Genomic DNA, 23,935 nt, shown 5'->3' with positions numbered 1-23,935 from the left:
GGACAAAATCCAAAGGTCAGATAGGGAAAGCTGCCCAGAGCCTCGGAGTTCCTTTGCACGGGGCGGTCAGAGCGTGGTTAAGGAGATGGGAAATGCCATCTCTGCACTCTGACCTTGTTACGGTGCCTGTTATCAGCGCTGGCAGGTACACCACCCTCCATGCTGGCGGAGCGTTGTGCCCGCCGTCATCCAGCAATACGGCAGCTCCGCCCCGCCATGGTCCCGCCGGGCCGCCGTAGGAAGGGGCGGGCGGCGCCGTCCCGCCGGGCGCATGGAGCGAGCGGAGCCGCCCGCGGCCGCCTACGAGCGGCGGGTGCTGAGGAGCGGCGCGCAGCACTGCTACCTGCGGGTCCAACTGTGCGTAAGCCCCGCTCCCCGCCCCGCTCCTCGCCGCCCCCCGAGCCTGAACGCCGCTCTGTTTCCCCGCAGGGAGCTGCCCGACGGCGCGGCGCGGCCCGGCGCCCCGCAGCTGAAGCAGCTGGTGGTGACGGCGCTGCGGGAGCTGCACGGAGAGGTACGGGGAGCCGGTCTGCTCCCATCTGCTGCGCGGTGCCCGGCGGCACCTGACGGCGTCTCTGTCTGTAGGTCGGAGCCGCTTTGCCTGTGGACGTGTTGGCGTACGAGGAGAAAAGCCTGTGTGCCATCCTGAGGGTGATCAGCAGGTACGGCGCGTGGAAGTGTGCTTGGGCCGCGGCCATCTCTGAACAGTCCGTAAGGTTTTGTCACCACGTGCGTCCACACCTGGTTCCTGCTGTAGGACAGGAGGGTCCGGGAGGAGCAAAGCCCTGCTGGAAAGTGTGGCTTTAAATCTCCAGGGGCCAGGTTTAAATGCTGGAGACAGCTGCAGGTGCTGTGGGGGAAATGGTGCTTAAAGGCACAGGAAGAATTTGCTGCAGGAAGAAAAAGCAATAAATGAATGTCCTTTGTCTTATGTTCACCCAGTGGCTTTGTCAAACTGTGGAGTGCTCTGACCCTGCAGGGCTTCTACCAGAGCAGGCGCTGTGCCTTCCGGGTGCTGCAGGTAGGTGGGGGTGAGCCCTGCTGTCACCGCTGGCTGCATTTGATGATGTATTTATTTTTAACGCTTCTTGTTTTCTTGTTTTCTTCCCCCCAAACAAGACGTCTCCGTTTCTCCTCGCGTTAGCTGGGAACAGCAGGGAGCTGCTCCTGGACTGAGTGCGGCTGGTTGGACTCTCACAAGTTCCTTGCAATGCTGCTGCTCTTCAGGCGTGTGATTCCTAGAAGGGATTTCCAACACGGAGCTTCCACAAAGCCAGCGGTTACCAACCTGCCCTTTGCATGTCCACGGCTGCAGAGCTTACACATAAAAGTGGGAGACAAAGCCGAACTGAGCCGCGTTTTTACACAGCACGATGTTGTTACATTTTCTCATTTAACAGGTGACACAAACCCTTTGCATTTAAGTGAAGATTTTGCCAAGCAAACTAGATTTGGTAGAACTGTAGTACACGGGGTTTTGATCAATGGACTGATTTCTGCAGTTCTGGGTACTAAAATGCCTGGGCAGGGCTGTGTGCTTCTTTCTCAGGACATTCGATTTCCAGCTCCCCTGTATACTGGAGAACAAGTGACGGCTGCAGCAGAAGTGAAACGGCTGAGGAGCTCCATTGCACGCATCGCGGTATCGTGTCTAGTCAGAGAAAGTGGGAAGACTGTTCTGGAAGGGATGGTGACAGTCATGGTGCCAGCAAGTCCCGGCTGTTGATCTTGTGTTACTTCACAGTAAAGGCAGGAATGTCTGCTTGGTTTTGGCCGTCTTTGTCACATGCCGTCTGTTAATGCGGCCAACCTGCAACAAAAAAGCCTTCAAGATCTTTCACTGACAGTCAGCAAACACAGCGCTGGGAGTCACTGCATCTAGAAACTTCTGCCTTCTTATTTCCCTGTGCAGTGCTAGAGTTGGGTGCTCACGTCAGACAGACGTGGCTCTTTTAGACACACATGTGCTGTACCGCAGGGCTGCTCCTTTCAGCCCGTCTGCAGGTCAGGCTAGTTAGGGTCAATCAGAACGATTTTGCTCGTTATTAAATAGTTACATTGCTAACAAATGTGTGAGAAGGGACGGCGCTGTGCATTCCATGGGTAGAGCCGACCAGTGGGAGTGCAGACACTGCAGGACTGCCAGCCAATCTGCACTGCGGCTCTGGCTGGTGTGGCTGCAGTGTGCTGTTCTGCACTGCTGCAGCTCCTACGTGTAAGGAGCAGTCAGCCTTTATACGAGCAATACATGCTTTGTGATCAGGCCTGAAGGTGCAGCTCTTGCTGCGCTTCATCAGGAATAATGGTGACCATCCTTTCAATGGCTGACCCGTGACTTCTTCCCTTTATAGCCCCTTTCTGTTGTGCCAATCCTGTCATCACCCCTTTGTTGTAATGCCTTTCCCGTTGTATCGATCTGGCCAGTTGCTGCACTATGGAAAGTTTGCCTTCAAACAGTGCCAAGGAAGTCCTAGTACAATAGCTGAGCTGAGGGCAGGGCAGGACAGCGGGACCCGCGGCTGCCTTTCGGCTCAGGCGACGCGTTAACGAGGCCGGCGCTTCTCCCGCCGCTCCGCGTGAGGCCCGACCGGCTCGAGCCGCCCCTGAGGGCCGCGCCCTGCGTGAGGCCGTCGGTGCTGCACGGCGCCCCCTCGCGGCCGGGCGGTCGCGGCGCAGGGCGGGCGGCGGCGCTAAGGCCCGGCGGGGCGGGGCGGCGCGGCGCTGCCGTGTTGACAGCGGCGGTCGCGCCGGGAGCTGGCCGGGGAGGAGCAGGTTGGCGGCGCCGGGTTCCCGTCGCCCCTCCGCGGCATGGCTTTCATGGAGAAGCCGCCGGCCGGCAAGGTGCTGCTGGACGACACGGTGCCGCTGACAGCGCAGATCGAAGCGAGCCAGAGCCTGCACTCCCACACGGTGAGGGCGGCAGGCCGGGCCGCGGCGGCTGAGGGGAGAGAGAGGGGGGGGAAGAGGGGCCGGGGGTGAACGGGACCTGAGGGCGGCGGGGGCGGCGCTGAGAAGAGCCCGGGATGAGCGGGGAGCGGGGCCGGGGGGAGCGGAGGGGTCCGGCTGCAGCGGGGGGTGAGAGCTGCGGCGCGGCGTCCCGCCGGAGGTGGGCTGCGCGGTGAGGTGGGGAGGGCCGCGGGAGCGCGGTGCTGCGTCCCCCCAACCCCCAGCCCCGCGTGCTGTCAGCGCGCTGCCGTTTGTGCTGCCCGTGCCGCGGGGCTCTGCCCGCAGGCTGCCCCAGCCCGGCTGCTGCTGGGCAGGGCACGAACGCCGCGTCTCGGTGGTGCCGCGGACCTTCGTCCGCCCGGAGAGAGGCCTCGCACCCCCCGCGCTCTGCGCTTCTCAGGCTCAGTTACGGCTCTTTGGAGCTGGGTCCCGCTCGCCTCGCGGCGGTAGCTGAGGCGAAGTTGCACTGGGGTGGGTCGCACCCTGAGGCTGCCGGCGCGGTGCCGTCACGCTTCCCCTGCGCTGGTGCGGTGGCACCGGAGCTGCCCGGAGCGGTGTCACACGGCCGGCCCGGCTGCGTGCGCGCCGCCTTCGTGAGCGTGGCGCTGGCTGTGAGTGTGCACTAACAAGCCGCATTTCATCATCCCCTGCCTCTGGTTATTTTTCGCTTTGAGAACTGGGCTTGTAAGGTTGTGAGCGAGCGGCGTGTGGCACAGAATCAGAGCTGGCTGCCGCTCCTGGCTGTGGCGGAGCAGGGATGCTGGGCCCCGCAGCAGCAGCAGCCGGCCGGCAGGCAGCGTGCTGTGCACGGGGAGGGCTGATCCGAGTAGTGCGCACTTAAGGAGCATTCCATTGTGTGTTATTTCCCTTCTTGTATGTGAGGAGCTCTCATTAACTGATGTTCTGGTCTTCCTCTGAAGAGTAGGCACGTATGAACAATCTCGTAGGAGATGTGGTGAACCTGGCAGGCCGTGGCTCTCCCCTGTTGCAGCTCCCGCTATGAATGAGGCTGACTAGGTTTATATTCTGGCAGGCCTCGTGCTTTCTGTTCTGGTAGCTATGGGGTGTCTGCACCAGGACCTGCAGAAGTTGTGTAACTTCCAATGTTGCCTGTTAGCCCAGATCAGTTTTGTTGTTAACTCACTTTTATTGCGGCTCGTTGCACTTCTTTGCAAGTGTAAGTGACGGTAGCAGCTTGTTGTGTTCCTTTGGCTTGTGTAAGTCTGATTAGGGGGGAAAAATGGCACAAAATCCTTTTAGAATGAGCATTTGGAAGCAGGCTTTCAATCCAGAGCGTGTGCTTGTTGCCTTGGCTGGGTGAGATTGGCGGTAAATGTTCGCCTCCCATCTTCCATCTCTGTACTCTGTTACTAATGGATGTTCGGAAAGAGGCCTCGACTGATTTGTTCTGATCTCTGGTTAATAACAGAACGCTGAAGCACTGCGCCTTTTGATTTAAAGCCTGTCTCTAAGATACATCTATTAGTAATTGTTTGTTTTACTGCAGGAGCCCTGTTGATAGCTGAGAGATGGTTTGAAGTGTCTGTAGCACAGATGGTTCATAGAACAGCAGTGCAGGATAACCAAATGCAGGGAGCTGTAACGGAGCCCTGTGTTCGTATTTGATGTCCATTGAGTGCCTTGTCACTTTGGACTAGCAGGTGGGGTATAGTAGAAGTGTTCCTGTGGGGCATCAGAACTGTTACAGTTTGTCGTGTTATAATTGGAAGGAAGTACGTTGCCATTAACTCTGTTATTTGTCACCTGTCCCACCTCCAAGTGATTTCCTAACAAGATGTAGGTCTATTCCTTTCTTTATCCCCCTAAAAACATCTGTAGAACTAAGTCTCCATCGTCTGGATGTTGGAAATAGCCCGTGTCCTGAGCAACTGGTGGAGGAAAAGGTGGGGAATTTCAGGAAAGGCTCCGTGGGCACGTGAAACACCCAGCAGAAGACCGATGTTTGTGTCAATTGAATTGCTTGCTGCTCCATTGTTCTGAGCAGCTTCTCTTAGTTCAGGTTTGATACAACAGTGTGAGTGAATATAAGCCGCATGGCATTGAGTCAAGGGCCGTGCTTGGCAGGCACTGAGTTTCTCTTTCCTGGGGATGAATGTGAAGCTGAAAAACAAAACTGAAAGCAAAACCTGAAACTATTGCATAGTACCTGATCTGGCTGGAAACCCAGCAGGGACGGAGCTCGGAGCTGAAAGGTTCTTTCGAGGGTTTCTACTTTCTGCTTAGTAAGAGCATGGCAGTCCCCTCTGTTGTTTTTCAGCTTGAGGAAAGCAGCTGCAGAACGCTGTGGTTTGCTCACGAGCTCTCTGTGCTTTTCCAAGTGAAAAGAGCTGGAAGGTCCTACTCGTGTTGGTGCATCTGAGCTGGTGTGTAATCTCCGTGCTTCTGCATGGCAACAAAGACGCTGTCGGCAGCATCTCTCATTCTGTGCGGTTCCTTCAGGGATGGCTGAAGGTGGAAACGGAGCCTGTTCTCTGAGTGTCACTGAGACGTGAGTGGCTGTGGGGCAGCTGCTGCAGGCTGGGTTCCCACTCGTGGCAGGGCCACGTACAGCCATGTGGCAGGAAATGAAGTTGTTTTGTTGCCACAGCACTCCTTGACTTCAGTGGGAGCAGGATGGCATCCACTGTATGAAACCATTTGCAAGCATCTCCTCCTGATGCCAAATGTGTGCTGACAACAGGGAGACACTTCCAGCACCACAGCTTTAATACATCGTTGCTACTGGAATTGCTTCATGTTGCAATTGTTCCTCTGTGTGCTCCCCGTTTAAAGGTGGCTTTCTCTGTAAGCTTCGGTAGGCAGCCACGTGCTTCCACAATAACCTAGATGGATGCCACATCTGTACATACGCATTTCAGAGCACTTCAGAGCAGTAAAACCACTACATCTAACTGCTTCTTCATTCTTCCCCAGAGCAATTTTCCTTTTTCATTCCTTTTCACGTTGAGATTGAAGTGGCCAGACGGCCGATTTTGCTCCGATCCGTCGCTGTCTGAACAGCACTTGGAAGCAAAGAGCTGAAATGAATCCCTCTTGTACCACCCTCCCAGAACTTTCCATTCTCCACCAGTGAAGGTGACTGTTGGTGCTTCAGAAGACATTCATGGTTTTCCTGTTTTATTTCCTGTTTTATTTTTTTCCTGTGCAGCAAACGATGTCGCCCTCTATTTTGGGAGCTCCAGCATTATTTTAAAGGCTTGCAGAGGACTTTGCCCATCTGCTTTACAAGGAGTTCAGTCCCTGTGTGTTTGCCTTCGCTTTGAAAAATGAATCTCCTAAAATGACCTGTAGAGATGGGTTTGGACATGGAGCTGTTAGAGCTCACTCACTGGGTGCTGGGATACACAGATCCCCCATAGCATCTGGTGAGGTTGACCTGTTCTTGGAAACGAGAGGTTTCATTGCAGACATCACATCTTCAGGCTTTTCCAACCTGATGGTGTCCAGTAGTGAACGTGCTGAGTGAGGATGGCATCTGCATGGGCTGCAGGCGGAATATTGCCTCCTTAGAGATCCTGCAGTGTAGTCTTGGTTGAGTGCTGAGTCTTTCCCAAGAAGAACGGCACGTTTCCCTTTCTGACAGAGGCCGTGGCACTGCAGCACATTGGATGCCCTTGTTTCCCTTGTTGCTCCCTGGAGCTTTTCTTGCTCAGTACATTTCATGACATGTAAACTCGTGTCCTATTTTACCCGTAGTCGTCCTCCTTCGTAGCTGTCCTTGTTGAGCAGCTCACGCTGCCACAAAGCCACACAGCCAGCGTGGAGCTGTGTGACACCCCCAGCCATGTGCAGTGCAGGTGAACACCGCTGCTGTGGCATCAGAGAGGCTCGGTGCAACGTGTGCTGCTCTAAGGAAGGACTCTGCCCCGTAGTGAGCAGTTTGCCTCATTTTGTTACTGCTTTTCACATGGGAGATTTTCTGAGTAAACACTTAAAAGAGCTTCTTATTAGAAATAGTTTCAGCGCAGCCTACTTACGCAGGGATTGCATTCATGCTTCATTAGGCTTTCCTCTCTTTAATGCTTATAAAATAAAGCCCTTTCAAACTTGCAGTCGATGTGATCTGAAGGTGACCTGGATCCCTATAGCGGTTGGCTTTTCAAGCCTGTTGGATTACACAGATGTAGAGCAGAAATCTGTGAAATAGGCTGAGTGTCCTGAGCCAGAAATGTACAGATGATTTCTGTGGGAAAACAGAACGTATTACCCCATATTGGCCAGAGTTCTGCTTTTTATTATATGAACCTCTTGTTGCACTGTTTGTTTTTCTCCTGTTTCATCTCTACAAAAGCCTTCTCTTCCATTTGCTCTGTTTATTAACTAGGAAAGATGATAAACAACAGCGTTAAGCATTTTGACATGTTGGGCTCACATGGCTTTCCTTTCTCCCAACACTGTTTTCCTCTTGCTTGTCTAGCAGAGCAGCAGGAAATGATCCCATAGGTAAAAGTGCTTTGCTTGGCATCTTTAAGTGTGTGTGCAAATACGTGCATTGAACTGCTGCTGGCAAACTGAGCTGGTGGCAGGAACTGGCTCAGCAGTGCTGATCAAAGCAGTGGACATTCAGACCTGACTGTGTGGGGTGTAGGGCTGGGCTCTGTGGTGGGAGCCACGTGTCGGCTGCTGGTCGTTGCTGTTGTGTGGGGTTGTCTCTCTTGTTCCAAGAACCAGGTCCTGTCTGTGCCCATCTGGCAGCTGCCGGGACTTTGTGAAGTCCTTTGGTAAGCTGAGTCCTGGAAGAAATGTTGAGCTGCTCGTGTAGGAGTGAAGACATGGTGGGAATTTCTGCATGACTCGAGGGAAAGAGGAGCTAAATTAGGCCTTGCTGAACCTGGTTCTATATACCTGACATGCTCAGCAGGACTGAGCGCAGATAGTTGGTAGCCTTTTCCAAAACCTGTTCTGTCAGGTTTACCCATTCTGTATAATACAGCCAGCGTGTCTGTCTTGTTATGCTTCCATTTTTCCCTCTGGGCACAGTCTCTGTCCCCCTGACACCAGACCGCTCCAGTCTAATATTGTTGGAAATGATATTTTGCTCTGAGCAGAATTTGTCAGCTTTTGTGCACTGAGGCATTTTCCTTGCAGAGCTGGAAGCTCTTCTGTGGCCCTACAGACACATCTGTTGGCAGTGCTGGTTGGGATCCCACAACAAGCTCATCACCACACGGAGGCAACTTTCCTCAACAACTCAGCATGCCACACTGCTGGTCGTGTGTAACTGGGGCAGTACAGGCAGTGGGACTGTATCTCTTATGGCTTCTCTGCAGGAGGTTTTGACTTTTGGTCACATCAGCTTTGGGAAGCAAAACAGCAGACCATTCAGGTGTTGTCATTAGTTGCATTGGCCAAGTGGTGCTGAGTGCCAATTCTTCACTGCCTTCAGCACTGATGCAGGAACGAGCTGGGACCTGCCTTCTCAGTACAGAGCTAACAGCCACTTCTGCAGAGTGATGCTCTCTTGTTGCAGTGATGTTCTCTCGTTGTACAACATAAACGAGGTACTCCATTAATGCCTTAGGGCACCCAAGCAGAACTGGGTTGGAGAACACTGTGGGGAAAAAAAATAGTTGTGTCCCCATCATGTTTTTATAATACAATCTTCCTGTGAAAATGAGATCTGAGTGCAGGGAAAGAAATGAGAGGGCTGTTTATCAGCATGCTGTGCAGCAGGGATGGCTGTGGTACTGATCAGTGCAGCGGTGAGCACAGGATGCTCTGACAGTCAGTTAATGAATGGTGTGCGCTGCTTTCCTGCTTTCCTCGTGGAGTACGGCAGGAAGGTTAATGGCTGGGTAACGAGGGAGTGCTGCAAGGGATTGGGCAATGATTCTGCTGCTTTCCAAATACTAGAAGAGATGAATGACTGAGCGTGGTGAATCATCCCTGATGTGGGTTTTTTTGGAGAAATAGCCAATGTTCCCTCTAGACTTGCTGAATAAGCAGTTGCTGCGTTTTTTGGCAGTAAGTGAAACAGACTCTTCCTACTTCCAAAAATGCAATAACAGACATGAAATAGGGAAAGTCAGTTAGGGAAAATTAACTTTAACTGTGGGTCTTGGTTTCCATGTGTCCATTTACACATGTCCACACCTCACATCATTTCCAAACGTGGTTCTGCTGGTTGAATTGGAATCAGCTCTGCGGGGTTTTGTTACCACTTGTGAAGATTTGTGCTTCCTGTTTTGCAGGAACATAACGGTAATGTCAAATGGGCAATAGGAAGGAATTCTGAGAGCACAGCAGGGCGACTTGCTGAATATGGGCCCTTTAATGCTAGTATCAAAGTTACACGCTTTGGTTTGTGACATCTTGGATTTCATAGTCTCATTAATGCTGGAGAAGACGTCTGGGATCATTTAGGCCCAGCTCTGCCCTACCTATAATCGTGTCCCTCAGTGCACATCTCTGTGGTTCTCAAACACCCCCGGAAGCACTGAGTGCCCACCTCCATTTCTTTCACTTCTATCTCAGCTGCTGGGATTCTCAGCATTTTACATGGCTTCAGTTTTCATGCTTACTGCTCTTGGATTTGTTCTCATGGAGAGGTGGTTCAACATTGCAACGGATGTTTGATAGCTGTTGCTGATAAAGGGGATGCTAAATGAGTTTGAGAAAATGCAGTAATAGCGTTCTTGCCTGAGCAGCACTGTGCTCTGGGAGAAAACTCCAGTAAATAAATCCTGAATTAGTTGAGGTCAATGTATTCTCCTCCGTTGGGATTCTCTGGTACATTTTTGTTCTCGAGCCTTTACCTTGGCTCCATTTGGAATAGAAGAGTTCTGTGTCATCTTAGAGGCAGCTTCCAAAACCAGAAGACATTTCATTATATCTGAAAGAGGTTACTTATAAATTGCCTGTATTGTGTTGTTAACTGCAAAGCTGAACGTGGATGAAGCTCTCGATGAAATGAGGTGTTTGGTATGCAGGTACAGGCCAGATGCTTAGATGCAGTTATTGTTACATGTTGGACAAGTTGGGCATAAAAACTCAAGGTGATGAAAGTGCCTTTGGTTTTGTTTTTTTTTTTTTCCTTTATTTCTTCATTGCTTATTCGTGGTAATTTGGAATGCATCATTAACTTTAATATCTGAAGAAACTGTGGTGCATAATGCTCTGCTCTGGCCTTTCTGTTTCTGCAAAACTAAACTGAACGATCACTCAGCACTCCCATAAAGAATGTCTGAAAGTTTGTAGTGGGGTGAGTGAAGTCGTGGAACCTGAATAGCAAATGGTTCAGCATGTGATGTGTGTGTGCTGCCGGCCATGGTTGGGAGGGTGCTCACGCGCTGCTTGGCACAAAGGCAGGGAGTTGTGCTTTATGAATGTAATTGTGGTGGGAGGATTTTCAGTCTTTAAAATCTGAAGGAGGTTGGCTATATCTGCATATTTAATATATAAATAATCAGCTTTAAGTTTGTCCTAGAAATGAAGAATTGTCATCTTGAGAAACTGGTGTGTTCGAGTTATGCGGACTCCTGTGGTAACTTTTTTCACATTGAACTAATGAGAAGCTGGGCAGCTGATGGGATGGCAGCAGCAGGTCCTGTGGGGGTTGAGACAGTAATTCGCCAGCACCAATGGCTGGATTTCTCATTGTTGAGAGTGATCTTTCCTTAAGTGAAGGACAGTGTTGAGTACTCGGTTCTGCAAGCTCTTGGGCCTCTGCATGGCACAGGGGGAGCAGCTGGCCGTGGGACTTTACCTTGAAGCTTAAAATCTGGATCTGAATTTTCTGCTTCTGAGCGTTTCCTAACTGGGAGGTGGTCATACTTGGAGCCGTATCTAATAACTTTGTTCAGCTCGTTAGTTCTTACTCCTAATAACTCTTTTTCTTTTACTAGGAGTACATCATCCGTGTTCAGAGAGGAGTTTCAACGGAAAACAGTTGGCAGGTAATTTCTTAAACTCCGGCTCATGAACCATGATGCCTCTCAGGAAGAATCTGAAGCTCTTTCTAGCTTCTGAGACGTGAACTGGAGAGGGAAATAGTGATTTAAATTGAGAACATAAAGTACTTGAGTGGTCAGAAGCTGAGAAAGTGTTACTGCCAGCTGCAGAAGGCTCTGCTGGTGTGAACGTCTCAGGAAAACAGGAGAAGTCTCTGGCATGGCGTGATTACTGTGCACTGGTACAACTCTCGTGTTTAAATTTCAAATGCCAGTTTGGCTTCCTCAGTACTAAAAACACAGCCACGCTCATGCACAGCCAATAAAACCTAAGAGTGGAGATGAAGGTGCTCATGAAAAGTTATTGCTTCTAATATAGCACAAATGCGCTGTTCACAGGCAACTGCTGGCAATTATTTTTGGGAAAGATGCTTGAAATAATATACAGACCTGCATTTCTATTCTGGTCAAGATGTCACTGAAAACTCTTCTCTGTGCTCTGGCAGCACGTCAGAACTCCAGAAGTTACACATTTGTGCAAAAAGGGCTAAAAGATGAAGAGAGTTACCAATGGGAAATACTTCTGTCTGATGGGTGGAAGAAGGGTGAAATCGTAATGAGAACAGTGATGTGCTTCCTCAACTCCTCTTTCTGTCTTGCAGATCGTGAGGCGATACAGTGACTTCGACTTGCTTAATAATAGCTTGCAGGTAACTTCTTCCCCTGATACATGAATATAAAACATCAGTTGAGAGGGTGTATGTATGACATGGCTTGTGATATCTGTGGATGTTACAGTGAAGAAAAAATAGAAATTTGCATAGCTATAAGCTGATTTCAAGTGTAACTCGAATGGATGCTTCTCACTCTCAGCTTTTCTCTTGTAAAATTATGATTTCAGCATCAATAGCACAAATTTACGTGGAAATGGTGGAGACTGGCAGATAGTGAATCTGTCCCTTCAGTACTGCAGCTTGTTCCGGTTTGGTGGGTTATTATTTGTTCCTCCTTTGATTCGAGGAAAGCCAAGGCACATACCAACCTTATAAACTCAGCACTGAAGTGCTATGTGTCTCATTATTTATATTGGTCTAAAAGCACTTCCAGATGCTGCTTATCATGTGATGGATTTCTGTATCTCTGGGAAGTGTTCCTTAGTTAAACACTGGACTTACTGTGTGTTTTCTTTTGCTTTTTAGGACAATTATTTCTTTTTAGTTGGTGTGGGAAAATGCAGGGGACATGAGTGTGTTTGGGAGAAGGGGGGTGAGCTGGCATCTACGGGAGTGAAACTCGTCCTTTGGGGTTTCCATAGGACTAAGCAAGCAAGATAAAAAGTGTCACTGTGATTTGAGGGTGGATTTGTGTAACTAATTGCCCCCCGTTAAATGTGTGAATTCAGGAGCTGAATACAGCTTCTGCCCCCCCCCTCACCTCCAGCCAAATCAAATCAGCTATCTGCTAGATGAGCCTCTGTGAGCAAACACATGTTGGGCTTTGAGCTGTGTGCTGTTAGGATGGGGATCATTTTAAGCAGATTAGGAGGTGGATGGGGGGGCTAATTGATTGTAATTCAGTAGATGCAACATGGTTGAGTTGTGTAATTATTTTACTGCATATGTAGCAGCACTCAGCAACTTTTGTTGTGACCTAGAAACCTGTGTGATGTACTGAATAAATGCAGTACAAAGGTGTGTCCTGCTCCAACAAAATCCAAGAGTAGAGATTAGATAAGCACCAATGCGAGCACAAGGAAATGAAGTGGTGCTGGTCAGCACAGCAAGTATACAGCGCTCATTGGAGCCTTCACCATGGCCAAGTTTTGGTGGAGATCACGGAGAAACAGTTTTGAGAAGGCTTTAGAGGGAAGATGGAGAGTTCTTTTTTTTAATCTTCTACAGCAGGCACCTCTTAACTGTGGGGAGCAGAATGTTAAGGCGTTACAGAGCTTTGTTACCTTCTCGATTAACTTTCACACGAGCCAGGTCTATTGGAAAAGGTATCGGGCCTTTGACTTCAAATTTAGGTGGAAGGTGTGGTAAGCAAAGGTAAATAGCTTACATGTGATGTAGTAAAGAAAGAGGCCTTTGCGTCTGTGGCAGAGGTGAATGATAAAAGGGAAGTGTTTGATAAAACTTGCAGAATGGGACAAGGAGGAATTGGAACTGAGGGAGAGTCTGCAGCTACAGGGTACTGAGAGCTGGGGCAGCAACGTCAGCTCCTTAGATGATTAGAAAAGATCAAAATGCATCATCAACGCATTCCACTCTAAGTTAGATATGATGATGTGTAGCAGGCAGCTTAATTAGTAGGTCATCTTCATTAGCTCTTCATCCCCTTCAGTGAGAACAACCGCTCACTCCCTCAATCTCCAGCTCCTGCATTTTTCTGCTTTTATAGTCTGGAAAGCAAAGATGCATCTCTGCTTTGAGAAAGCCTTTTCTGGCTGCTGTAGAGCCACAGCCTGTGGTGTTATTCTTCAACCCAGCAGAGTTGAGTTTAGAGCCTTTACCAAGGTTGCACAGCTCTGCTTCTGACAACCAGTGCTCCTTCAGACAGGGCTTGGGAGGCAGCAGACAATAGGCGATGAGAAGCACGTTAGATTGCAGTTTTCACCCCACTGTTCTGTTCTTAAGCTTTTTTTATAAATTGCATGAATTGCTCTGAGGTGCTGGCATTGAAGTTTTCTGATCCATTAAGACACACAGCATTCCTCAGTTCTTTCCATCCAGAACTCTAAGCAACAGTATTTCATCACAGTCCTCAGGTCCCATGACTTGTTTTATAAACAATGTAAACCCTCATCTTGTACATGTTGAAATTGATTAAAACAACAACAAAGCAAACAAGCAAAAACCTCCAGACTGCAAAAAAAAATTAAGTGAATACCAGTACAGGATTTACAGCAAGACATCTGGCTTTCGTGAGGCATTTTATTGCAGCTTTGGAGCAGGCTGTGTCTTGAAGATAAGAAAAGTTCCTGATTCTGCTGTGGCACAGCCCATCCAGAGCCACTGTGTGCTGGGAAGGTCAGGACCTCAGCGAGGTGGGGGCTGTGGTGCTGCTCCCACCGTGCTCTGGCTTTTGGAGATAACTACAAAAACCTGGGGGTGAACGTTGCTTTCTGCTGAAAAATAGCAGACGTGAGGTTTGTTGGGGAGGTGGGGGGAGGAAAGGAGTAGTGGTTTGAAAACATGTGAACTCAAGTCCTTTTCTCTCTGATGGTAGCTAGCTGTCAGGTCAAGAAGATAAAGGTGATTGTGACTGGACGTGCTTTTCAAGTGAGTAATGTCAGAAATGCATTTAGTTTGTATTTAGAAGCTTTGTTGAATTGAAGGAGTGGTTTGCCAAATGCAGGCCTTGCATGCCTGTGGTGTTAGAGCTGATTTGGTGAACTGCAGGTTGTAAGTGGTGCGTTGTTGCTCTGGGGTTTATTCCCAGATGCTTTTTTGCTTTCCCCAAGGGTGTGTAAAAGAACTGTAATGAAAGCTCAGTGGACAGGATGATTTGGGTTAACATCTGCAATATAGACATAGTTGTCATTCTTTCTCAGCCTGTGGTTTGTAGTCAGAGCCAGAGGCAGTACCAGGGTTTGGTGGGGGGAAGCAACTTGTGGGTTCAAAAGGAGGAAGAAAAAAAGGTAAGAGATTGCTGCCTCTGCCACACTTGGTTGAACTGATCCTTCCTTTCTCCACTGGTTAAAATGAGAATCGTTAAGCCCCCTCTGCCTTCCCCTCGGTGACTTGTTTGCTTTGGAAGTGGGGGTTATTGCACTGAATGTAATTGATTGCTGTGAAGCACGTTTCTTAAAGATAACTCCTGTGGAGATTCAGTGTATCCTGGGCAGGTGCTGAGATCTGCAGGACAGGCGTGTGTTACCGGTGTCAAACATTGATTGTGGCAGTTCATGAGATGTAATTACATATAATCAGTGTGCAGCCTACATTTGTTTTCTAAAGATGATCTCTTTGATCTCACCTACATAACGCTTTGGGCTTCTGCACAGGTTTTCATCTATTCCAAAGCATTTATCTGATTTTTATCTGATATTTTGGTTCACAAATCAACATGAAACAACTGCCATTTGCCCACCAGTGAATTGCAGCTGTTTCTGGGTTGAAAGTTATGCAGCAGTTTAAAAAATGCACAGCAGCAGATTCAGAAAAGGAGGAGAAGTTGCTCTGTATCTGAAGTTACAGATTTGATATACTGACAATAAGGGCTTTAAATTACCCATAAAAGCAGTAGAGGCAAGAGGAAAGTTGTTAATCTGCACTTCTTTAAATAAGAAAGTGTAAGTCTTGCCAGGAGAAAATGATAAGGTGTGTTCACAAAGGTGTATAATAGAATTTGGCTCAAATGTAGCCATTTAGAGTCTGAAAGCTCTGTGCAGTGATCTTGAATGCATGACTCATCAGCAAAAATTGATCTCCTCATGTTTTCAGTGTTGTTCCACTTAAGAAGCTCTTTATACTGGGATGCAAGCTATTGTCTGACTGCCTTTCCCTGATAACAGTACATTGAAAAAAAAGCATAGAAGCTTGTGTGTATATATGTATATATATGGTGTGGAAAGAATTATCTAGTAGTCAGCTCGCTGCTAGGAGTCTTACTTTCTGCATTGTTAGTTTACATCCCTGAGGCACTTTAAGAGCACCGTTAGTAATTTTTCTTCTCTGTTTAAGATCTCATCTCTAAGTCTACCTCTTCCTCCAAAAAAATTGATTGGAAATATGGAGCGTGAATTCATAGCAGAAAGACAGAAGGGACTCCAGGCCTATCTCGATGTGATTACTTCCCATCACATACTGTCTAACTGTGAACTGGTAAAAAAGTTCTTGGATCCAAACAGCTATTCTGTAAACTACACTGGTAAGTGGGGAACTGTAAGACTGCATTACAGCTTCACTGCAGCATGTGTGTGTGTGTCTTCCAGCCGTGCTGGCGGGGATTTACACCAAAGCATGTTGCAGCAGAAGTACGGGGGAATAACCATCACAGCCATCACATATAATCGCATGCACAGTATAGCAGCGTTTACCCAGTTCTGTGAACAAGTTGTGCTGTGATAGCCAAATCCAAATGTTTAAATTAACTTCTATATAATGTGAACCTGAAGGAGATGGGGAAATGCAACTGGAATCTGTTTTCACAGTAGGTGGTGGTGAGTGGGAGGATTGGTGTTTGGAAGTTAGTTGTTTATCGGGGTAAACCAGCTGATCAGTTCTCCTCTCACCACTCATGTTCTGAGCACAGGATCTTGCATTTTGTAATGGTTCTTATATGTTCCAAATCAACAGAATCAGCTGCTATCATCTTGTGTAGATCTCACCACCACTTTGGGTTGCAGAATTTCGTAGAACTAATCGTATGAGATATGTGAGATATGTTTGATGTTTTTTCAAGGCTTGAGTGAATACCTTCCTCCCTGCCCTCAAGTGGAAAATCACTGCAGCCCTTCAAATGATACCCCAGTGATCAGTTCTCTTCAGTATTAAATGTCTTTCCTTTGAATTTCTCTGGCTTCAGCCACTGGAAACTGCTAGAATTTGATAGACCAAAAAACTTCCTCTTTGTGAAACCCACACCGTAGATTTACTTCACAGGCAGACTGACTCTTTGCAGAATGCAAAGCTCGTTTTCATAAAAGCACAGCCAGCTCAAGCAGGAACTTACTGCTTCCTCTTTACTTGTCTTTTTGCTCTCTCTTTGTGTAACGTTCTGTTTTCAGCTTCAAAGTGCAAAGAACATTTCCCGAATGCTTACGATAAGCTGTGGAGGAGATGTAAATTATTAGTAACTCTAAGGATGCAGTTTGTCTGGCTAATGCTGAGCAAGCAGTTTGAATCCTGTAGGAGATACCGTGACTTCTGTGTTAATTCCGAGTGCTTTCATCAAGAATATTTTTCCTACTGCAAGTTGCAGGGAGGTTAGTAGCACTGAGATAGTTGCCTGTGGTCTTTGGAGACAACATCAGCCTGTCATCTTTTAATACTGGAGCAGTGAGCTGACATTTAGTGCGCTGTTCTATTTTTCATAGCATATTTTTAGACTGAGAAGTTAGTGTGCAGAAGGATATGGCGCATCCTTACCTTTTTGCTGTGTTCTTAAGATAAGCTGTGTTTGAGAAAGCTCCTTGCTGGCATGGTTCCCTTTCTGCCCCTGCTGTCATCATTTCTCATGGAGATTTCCCCTCCAATCTCCTCATGAATACACCAGTTGTATTCCCAGCTGTGGGAGAGCTCAGTAACCAGAAGGGCTTCCTTTCCTTTTCTTTTTCTTTTCTCTTTTTCTCTTTTTTTCTCCCCTTTTCCTTTCCTTTCCTCTCAGAAATGCATATCGGATCACAATAGCTAGAAAAATACCTTATTAAATGTATAGTAAGGAGGTTTTCAAGGTAGCGCTTCTATAGGTATGGCAAAAACATTTTCTGATCTACCACGGGGTATCCCACGTGTGGGAAATCTTTGCTATGAGCATTAGATTTAGACTTGGGAATGTAGATCTAGTAGAAATAGAATGCAAACTTAGTAAGCCATGTTTTCTGAAGGCAGTGCTTTCTGTTTTCTCTGTGGATTTGAGTTCTCAGGTTAAAAATGCAAATGCCCTCTAAGTGTGGTTTTATCTGATTTTCTTTTAAAGTGATTTTGCTGACTGAGTCTGAAATCCTGCAGGCTTGAACCTTACCTAGTAATGTAAAAATCACATTAAATAGTCTCTTTTTTTCTCCCCAGAAATTGCCTTACAGCATGTTTCAATGTTCTTCCGATCAGAGCCAAAGTGGGAAGTGGTAGAACCATTAAAAGATATAGGTAAGAAGAGCATGTATGCACAAAAACTTGCTGTGTTTTTTTCATTGAGTTGTCATAATATTGTCTTTGCTTACAAGCTTTGTCCTGAGGTAAGCCATGTGATTTAGTAGGACTTTAATTAAAACTGGTGATGACTCTTTTCCTGTAGGTTGGCGAATACGTAAGAAATATTTTTTAATGAAGATAAAGAATCAACCAAAGGAACGGCTAATGTTGAGCTGGGTATGTATTCTTTCATCTTATTCTCGAGTCTTTCATAACAAACTTGCCTTACTTCATTTATATTGTCTACCAGGTAGGAGTGACAGCTAGTGTTAAAAGTTCAGGCTCTGAAAGCCTTGAGAGCCCACAGGTAGGTGAGTGGTGTGGAAACTCCTTTGTGAAATTTACTGGAGGGTGGATATTGCTGAAGCCTGCAGTAGAAGGGAAGGTGGTTTTGGCGGAGGAGAAAAAGGCGGGGATTGATGCTTTATCAGTTCATAGTGCACACAGTCCCTCAGTTGGGGCTTGGCAAAGTTCATTCAGTGGTAGTATACGGGTCAGCTACTGGGGAGGAAGCAGGCAATAATACATACTGTCAGATGCTTTGTATTGTGAAACCATGACCTTATTCTGCCCTTTAATTTTTTTTTTTCCATGCAAAATTTCCTTGCTTGCACTCAAAATATATGTTGAAGCATTTGCCTTCACACAGAGCAGAATGGAGATCAAATGTTATGGAATATAACATCAATTGTGATACCTTTCTTTTCCTATTTATTTTTAGGCTGATCTTGGCCCTGATAAATACTTGTCTGACAAAGACTTACAGTATGCTGTAAAACTTCTTTCTTCCTGTTCTGTGAGTATTACTTGAAGACCTGTAAATTGTGCCAGCGCAAAAGGAGTGCTTGCAAGGGCTGATCTTGCAATAATGCATGTAGTCTAGTAGGCATGGTTTATAATTTTAGAGTTGCTTTCATTTAAAGGTGTGTGAACTTTTTAATTAAGTTTCCCACACAGTATGAGGTAACATGTTTTCAGCACTAATCATAATCCTGCTGAATTGTTGCAGAGCTTTCAGAGTTGTGGCTAATTGTATTCTTCTCTTCAGGAGCCGTACTGTGTGATCATGAGCTTTTATTTCATTCTCTCACACTTTCAGGCTGTTAGGATATCTCTCTAACCAGTATACTGGGAACGTTCTCAGGCAGTAGAGTGCCATTGTTTTTTCAGTTCTTTGAATTTTAGACAGAAACATCACGTAGTACCAGATCACCAGAAGTGACTGACAACCAGGCTTTTAACCCCTAAACAAACTGAAGTTGATGCATTAAAATAAAATATGAATGAGAAGTCATTAACCTAACTAGCAATTTCAGTTAGTGTATGTGTTGCATGTGTTAGTTATTTCAACATGTACTTCTCATTTGGTTTCACAGTGTTGCTGGAAGTCGTTATAGTGATTTCTAAAGACACAGGACTGTTACAACAGCTGTTAATGATGGGTTTTCTTGTGTGCCACAGTTGTATAAAACCCTGAATAAATTCATTAGCTTAGCATGGCTTAAACCTGTAGTAAAGCTGCTCACACATTAAGGGTTAATTGAGATGGATTCTTCATTTATCTAAACTGCCAGCCTTTCTTCTTTTTTTTTTTTTTTTTTAAAATAAAAAAGAATGGATTTTTCTTGTTTTTTATGTGAGAATGTAGCAGTGTTCTTGTGGAGTTTGCTTTTACTTTAAGTTAAGAGTGAATAACTTGAGCTAATGTGACAGGCAGAATGCATTTTATTGCTTAAAAGGCACATCAGACGGATCTTACCTTTCTCATGAATTGAGAAGAAGTGAATTACAGAATCTGTCACCTGAAACTTACCTACAGTTTCTTCTTTTGGTAGCATCCCTATATTTACAAAGTCACTTTTGCCACCGCCAGTGAATCTTCAGCGCTGGTTATTAGACCATTCAATGAAAAAGGGACGCTAAAGGACCTTATTTATAAGGTAATATGTTCTCTCCCTTCTCCCCCACCTCAAATGGTTGAATATTTGTTGGAAAGTCCATAGTATGTCTTTTCTGAAGCTGTTAGACAAGCTAAGACAATTTTAGGCTTTTCTGAGCATGGTACTTGATATGTGTGATTCTTTTAAAGGCCAGACCAAAAGATCCCTTCCTGAAGAAGTATTGCAATCCTAAGAAAATTCAAGGTCTCGAACTTCAGCAGATAAAGACATATGGAAGACAAATACTAGAGGTATTTTCTTGCTTTCCTTATCATACTTTATTTATCTGTGGGTTTTTGTGGTGGTTTTTTTTTTTTTTTTTTTTTGTTTGATGTGGTTTGTGTTTGTTTTCTTGTTTTTAGGTTTTGGGTTTGTTTGTTTTTTGAGCCCAACAACGTAACTAGAAAAAATAGACTAACTTTTGTGCAAGCAACATTTTTTTTGGCAGCAGACTTCAAAGTTAAATGTAAATTGAGATGAACTGCTAGGAGCTGAATGTAGATACATATAAGGCTAGTTCTGACTGATGGAAAAAAGGAAAGAAAAAATAACAAGGCAGCTATTACATGTGCAGCTGAGGTGGGAGGAAGATGCTGATGTTTCAGAAAAACTAGTTTATCTGACTTCTGTGCATCCCTTTATCCTCAGAAGTTTTTTCCAGTTGGGGTGAAAGGGAAAGAAGTAATTCATAGCCTATGAAAAATGGGCCATCAAGTCATTGTCATTGAATCTGTGGGCTCTTGAACTGTAATATTTGGTAGAACTGTAGCTTTTAGTTTCCAGGTCTCTTTGGGAAGTGTCTTTGAGCCTGCTTTGAGGATAGCATCAGCTATGTGCTCTCTGAGAAGCGTTACCAGTGAAATGGAAATGGATAGTCAGCCAAAGGTGGAGTAGATGGAAGATCAAGTTTAGTAGGAATTCCAAACTAGAGGCTTTGCTTATTATGTATCTGCTTCTGTATTGGAGCATTTGAGATCCTGAGATCATCAGGACATCTTGTGACTGCACTTCTGTCTTGGATTTTTTTCAGGTATTAAAATTCTTGCATGAGAAGGGATTTCCGTATGGCCATCTTCACTCTGCCAATGTGGTGCTGGATGGGGACACATGCAAGTTACTGGATCTAGAAAATTCCTTGTTGGGACTTCCATCATTTTATCGGTCGTACTTCTCACAGTTTCGAAAAATTAATGTAAGTTTCAGAAGATCAGCTTAATTTACTCTTGTGCATCCCTTTATCCTCATCCTGAGTTTGTGGAGAACTTGTACTATTTATTAGAAGCGAATTTTTGCCTATCTGAAGGGTGCCTATTTATTTTAGGCTTATACAGCAAAATATGATCTTCCTACAAAGCTATTTAACAAAATATGCCCTGTTTTAACCATATGGTCTTTTAGCCAGCATCTTGCCTAGCTCTTAAATGCTCATTGCAATAAATTAAGTGGAGCATCACAAGGCAGCTGCTTGCTGACCTTGCTAAACAAGTTTTACTGTGTTGTCAAAGGAATGATCAAAAGTTCATGGTTGATCCAAGCTTCCTAGAGCCATCAAAGCTCTAAGCCTCCTCCAGTTCAAGAAGCCACTTCCATCTGAACATGATTCAAAAATCTCTGAGTTGTGCTGTCTGGGAACTTAGCTTGTGCAGCTATTTTCCTTAGCTAGGAAAATGTGCTCAGCTCTGATTTGCATCAATGTTCATTTCTCTGAACTGCTGCCTATGCAATAAGTTTACTCCTTACACATTTTTACATTACACTATAATGCTCTCCTGTTTGCATCATCACTAACTGAAATACAGCAGTAACTTCTTTGCTTGAGGTGTGAAGATTTCATTTGAGCTTCAAGTTGTGCAGGGTTAGGCTGTGGTTAGGAACTCAGTGGTTCCTCTTTTCAGTATTCAAATGCAAGACCACTCTTCTTGCTAAGATGTTATTACATGCTTTAAAAGAAGCTGTGGATAAGCTAAACAGTCCTAGCAAGTTGTGTTTTTACTTGTTTTGCTTTTCTTCCTTTACAGACGTTAGAAGGCATTGATGTACATTGCTTTGGGCACTTACTGTATGAAATGACTTATGGAAGACCCCCAGATACAATTCCAGTAGACAGCTTCCCTCCTGCGCCATCAATGTCTGTTGGTTAGTATCCAATCCAGATGGTGGCAGCCTCAGCTTCCTGGGAACTCTTACCTTGTGTTTAAGCTGAAGTGCTTTGAAATAGTAACCTAAAACCTTCACAGCCTGTGACTAGGAATCGTTATTTAGTGATTTTTAAAAATAGAAAATGTTCTTCCTCAAATATGTAGCATATAAATATAGACATATTTTTAACTGAATGATAAAACAGTGTGTAGTAATTAGATGTCTGGATGCCCTGGCCTCGTGTCTAACATTCTTGAAAAGTTTTTACGTGTAACAATAACATTATAATAAAAACCACATGTCATAAAACTTCATCACCACTTAGTTGATGGAATACTTAGAGGAACATAATACAAAGTGTCAGACTTTCATTCTAAATTGTTTGCTGTCCTGCAGTGCAAAAATGTGTCCATTCTTATTCTTTCTTTGATAGTGTCTGTGTTGGAATCCATTCTGACTTGTGAAGCTATGAAGAATGGCATGCCAACTGTTTCACGGCTCTTACAGATGCCGTAAGTTTTAATGTTTTTGTTTTATGTTCATAATAATTATATAATGAGGGAGAATCTTTTTGCTTGTTCTTTATCTGAAAGATTTGTTCTTTATTCTGAGGAATGTGTAGCATATTCCAAATGATGATTTAAAATTGACAGATTTCATAGAAGTCATCACTTATAAATATGATAGGTACTCACTTAGGATTTCTTTGTCTCTTGGAGTGCAGGAGTGTGGTGCTGTGGTTTCAGTTATTTGGCTATTAAAGCAATGCAGGCATGATTAAGATTATGTATTGGATCATTTAAATCATTTACAATAAGGAATCTCTTTCTGTGTCCTTCCAGACCTTGTTCAGTAGGTTTGGCTGTCCATTTACATATGACATATAGCAAAATAGATTCTTGCTCTGCTCAGCAGTAACTTTTAGACTGAGTCAGTTTGTTTGGCAGAAGTTCTGTCACGTTTCTTCCAAGGCTGGCTTAGATGGCACAGATGGAGGAAAATTTCTTACGTACTGTCCTCCTAGTGACACAGCAAAGTAGTAAAGGCAGGAATGGAGAAACATTAGGATGTAGAAAGAAGTGTCTGTGCATGGCTGAGCTGGAAATCGTGCTGTCTGCATGCCACCTTTCCTGCAACTAAGAGCCAGTATTACCAGGGAAGTTGTTGACTGTCACCATGCTGTGACATGTCATCAGCAAGCTGAGAACAGAACTACAGTTCCTGATGGGCTTGCTTTTCCTTACTATGAGATGCTACAATCATGACCTCATAAATGACAAGATTGCCCATATCTATATCTGGGACTGATCTCGCAGTGTACAACTTGCAGTGCCTTCAGAACAAGCACCAAGAGTTGTGTTTCCTGGTTGAGATGAGTGGCTGCAGTCGTGTCTCAAACTCCTATTCCTTCTACTCCATCCCTCCGCTCTTCCTCTGGAAGCAGAAAGGAGGTAGAGAATAGAATGTAAGGAGTGGAGAAATTCTGTAGGAAAAATGAATACAGGAACAGATAGGTGTTAAAAGATGTCGAACAAACAGTCCGTGCCCAGCTGTACCTGATACGTAGGATATTGTATGACATCTCTTCACAGAGATGTTCATCATGTTGTGCAATGGAAAGAATGTAATTTAATACTTATTAAGCTGTTCTATATAAACTGTGAGTTTAGTTAACTTTGCAAGGATGTGTAGTCAGAAGGGGTCAGAAAATTGCCCTATGAACAAGGGTGAGTTGTTTTTTTTCTTCTGTTATTTAAATTTGATCTATTTGAGAATTATTCTTGGACTACTGATCTTATAAACTTGGTTGTAGGTTTAAATTTGTTCTCTCTAGTGTGGACCTGTGATAATTTTCAGTCGAACAGCAACAGGAATCTGTGACTTACTTAACTTGGAGCTGGACTCGTGATCCTTTTCTAGGACAGTTTTCTAGCACGTTCTCCAGAACAAAGTACCTGGAAATGGACTGATTTATTTTCAACCTAACATCGCCCTCTAGTGTCTTTGTTTTGGATGGAAAAGCGTTCATCACTGATGCTCTTGCTGGTGCCACAGCGGAGAGAGTACAACTGTTAGCACAGCCGGCATAGTCCCTGGCAATCTTTGGTCATTAAAGAATGTGTGTAGCTTTAAGGAAAAGGCA

At 45.5% G+C, this 23,935-nt stretch overlaps 3 protein-coding genes across 9 annotated transcripts in view; all 3 read left to right on the top strand.

Moving 5' to 3' along the window:
- Positions 1-204: 204 nt before the first annotated feature.
- Positions 205-1,258, top strand: RPP14 (ribonuclease P/MRP subunit p14). The gene is made up of 5 exons (XM_072347402.1): positions 205-357; positions 430-514; positions 586-662; positions 943-1,021; positions 1,120-1,258. The coding sequence occupies exons 1-5, from the start codon at positions 272-274 to the stop codon at positions 1,174-1,176; spliced, it is 384 nt and encodes a 127-aa protein (XP_072203503.1). The 5' UTR covers positions 205-271; the 3' UTR covers positions 1,177-1,258.
- Positions 1,211-1,726, top strand: HTD2 (hydroxyacyl-thioester dehydratase type 2). The gene has a single exon (XM_072347401.1). It carries the CDS (start codon positions 1,211-1,213, stop codon positions 1,724-1,726), a length of 516 nt encoding a protein of 171 aa, XP_072203502.1.
- A 960-nt stretch (positions 1,727-2,686) lies between these two features.
- PXK (PX domain containing serine/threonine kinase like) overlaps positions 2,687-23,935 on the top strand; it is a 31,848-nt gene continuing 10,599 nt past the window's right edge. For 4 of the 7 annotated variants that reach the window (XM_072347371.1, XM_072347373.1, XM_072347370.1 and 1 more), the window contains exons 1-12: positions 2,687-2,910; positions 10,812-10,862; positions 11,519-11,566; positions 15,542-15,728; positions 17,591-17,668; positions 17,817-17,890; positions 18,435-18,509; positions 19,549-19,653; positions 19,803-19,904; positions 20,684-20,845; positions 21,672-21,789; positions 22,226-22,304. In XM_072347371.1, the coding sequence (XP_072203472.1) occupies positions 2,809-2,910; positions 10,812-10,862; positions 11,519-11,566; positions 15,542-15,728; positions 17,591-17,668; positions 17,817-17,890; positions 18,435-18,509; positions 19,549-19,653; positions 19,803-19,904; positions 20,684-20,845; positions 21,672-21,789; positions 22,226-22,304 (1,181 nt within the window). In that variant the 5' untranslated portion in view covers positions 2,687-2,808. Of the gene's footprint in view, positions 2,911-10,811; positions 10,863-11,518; positions 11,567-14,089; positions 14,138-15,541; positions 15,729-17,590; positions 17,669-17,816; positions 17,891-18,434; positions 18,510-19,548; positions 19,654-19,802; positions 19,905-20,683; positions 20,846-21,671; positions 21,790-22,225; positions 22,305-23,935 lie in introns of those variants that run through there. The other 3 variants (XM_072347375.1, XM_072347376.1, XM_072347374.1) reach the window with 2 other exon arrangements.

Source organism: Excalfactoria chinensis, chromosome 12 (genome assembly GCF_039878825.1).
Source record: "Excalfactoria chinensis isolate bCotChi1 chromosome 12, bCotChi1.hap2, whole genome shotgun sequence".
In the NCBI taxonomy this organism is placed as follows: Eukaryota; Metazoa; Chordata; class Aves; order Galliformes; family Phasianidae; genus Excalfactoria; species Excalfactoria chinensis.
The sequence above is the reverse complement of the archived record's forward strand: the minus strand, read 5'-3'. Positions and strand labels throughout refer to the sequence as shown.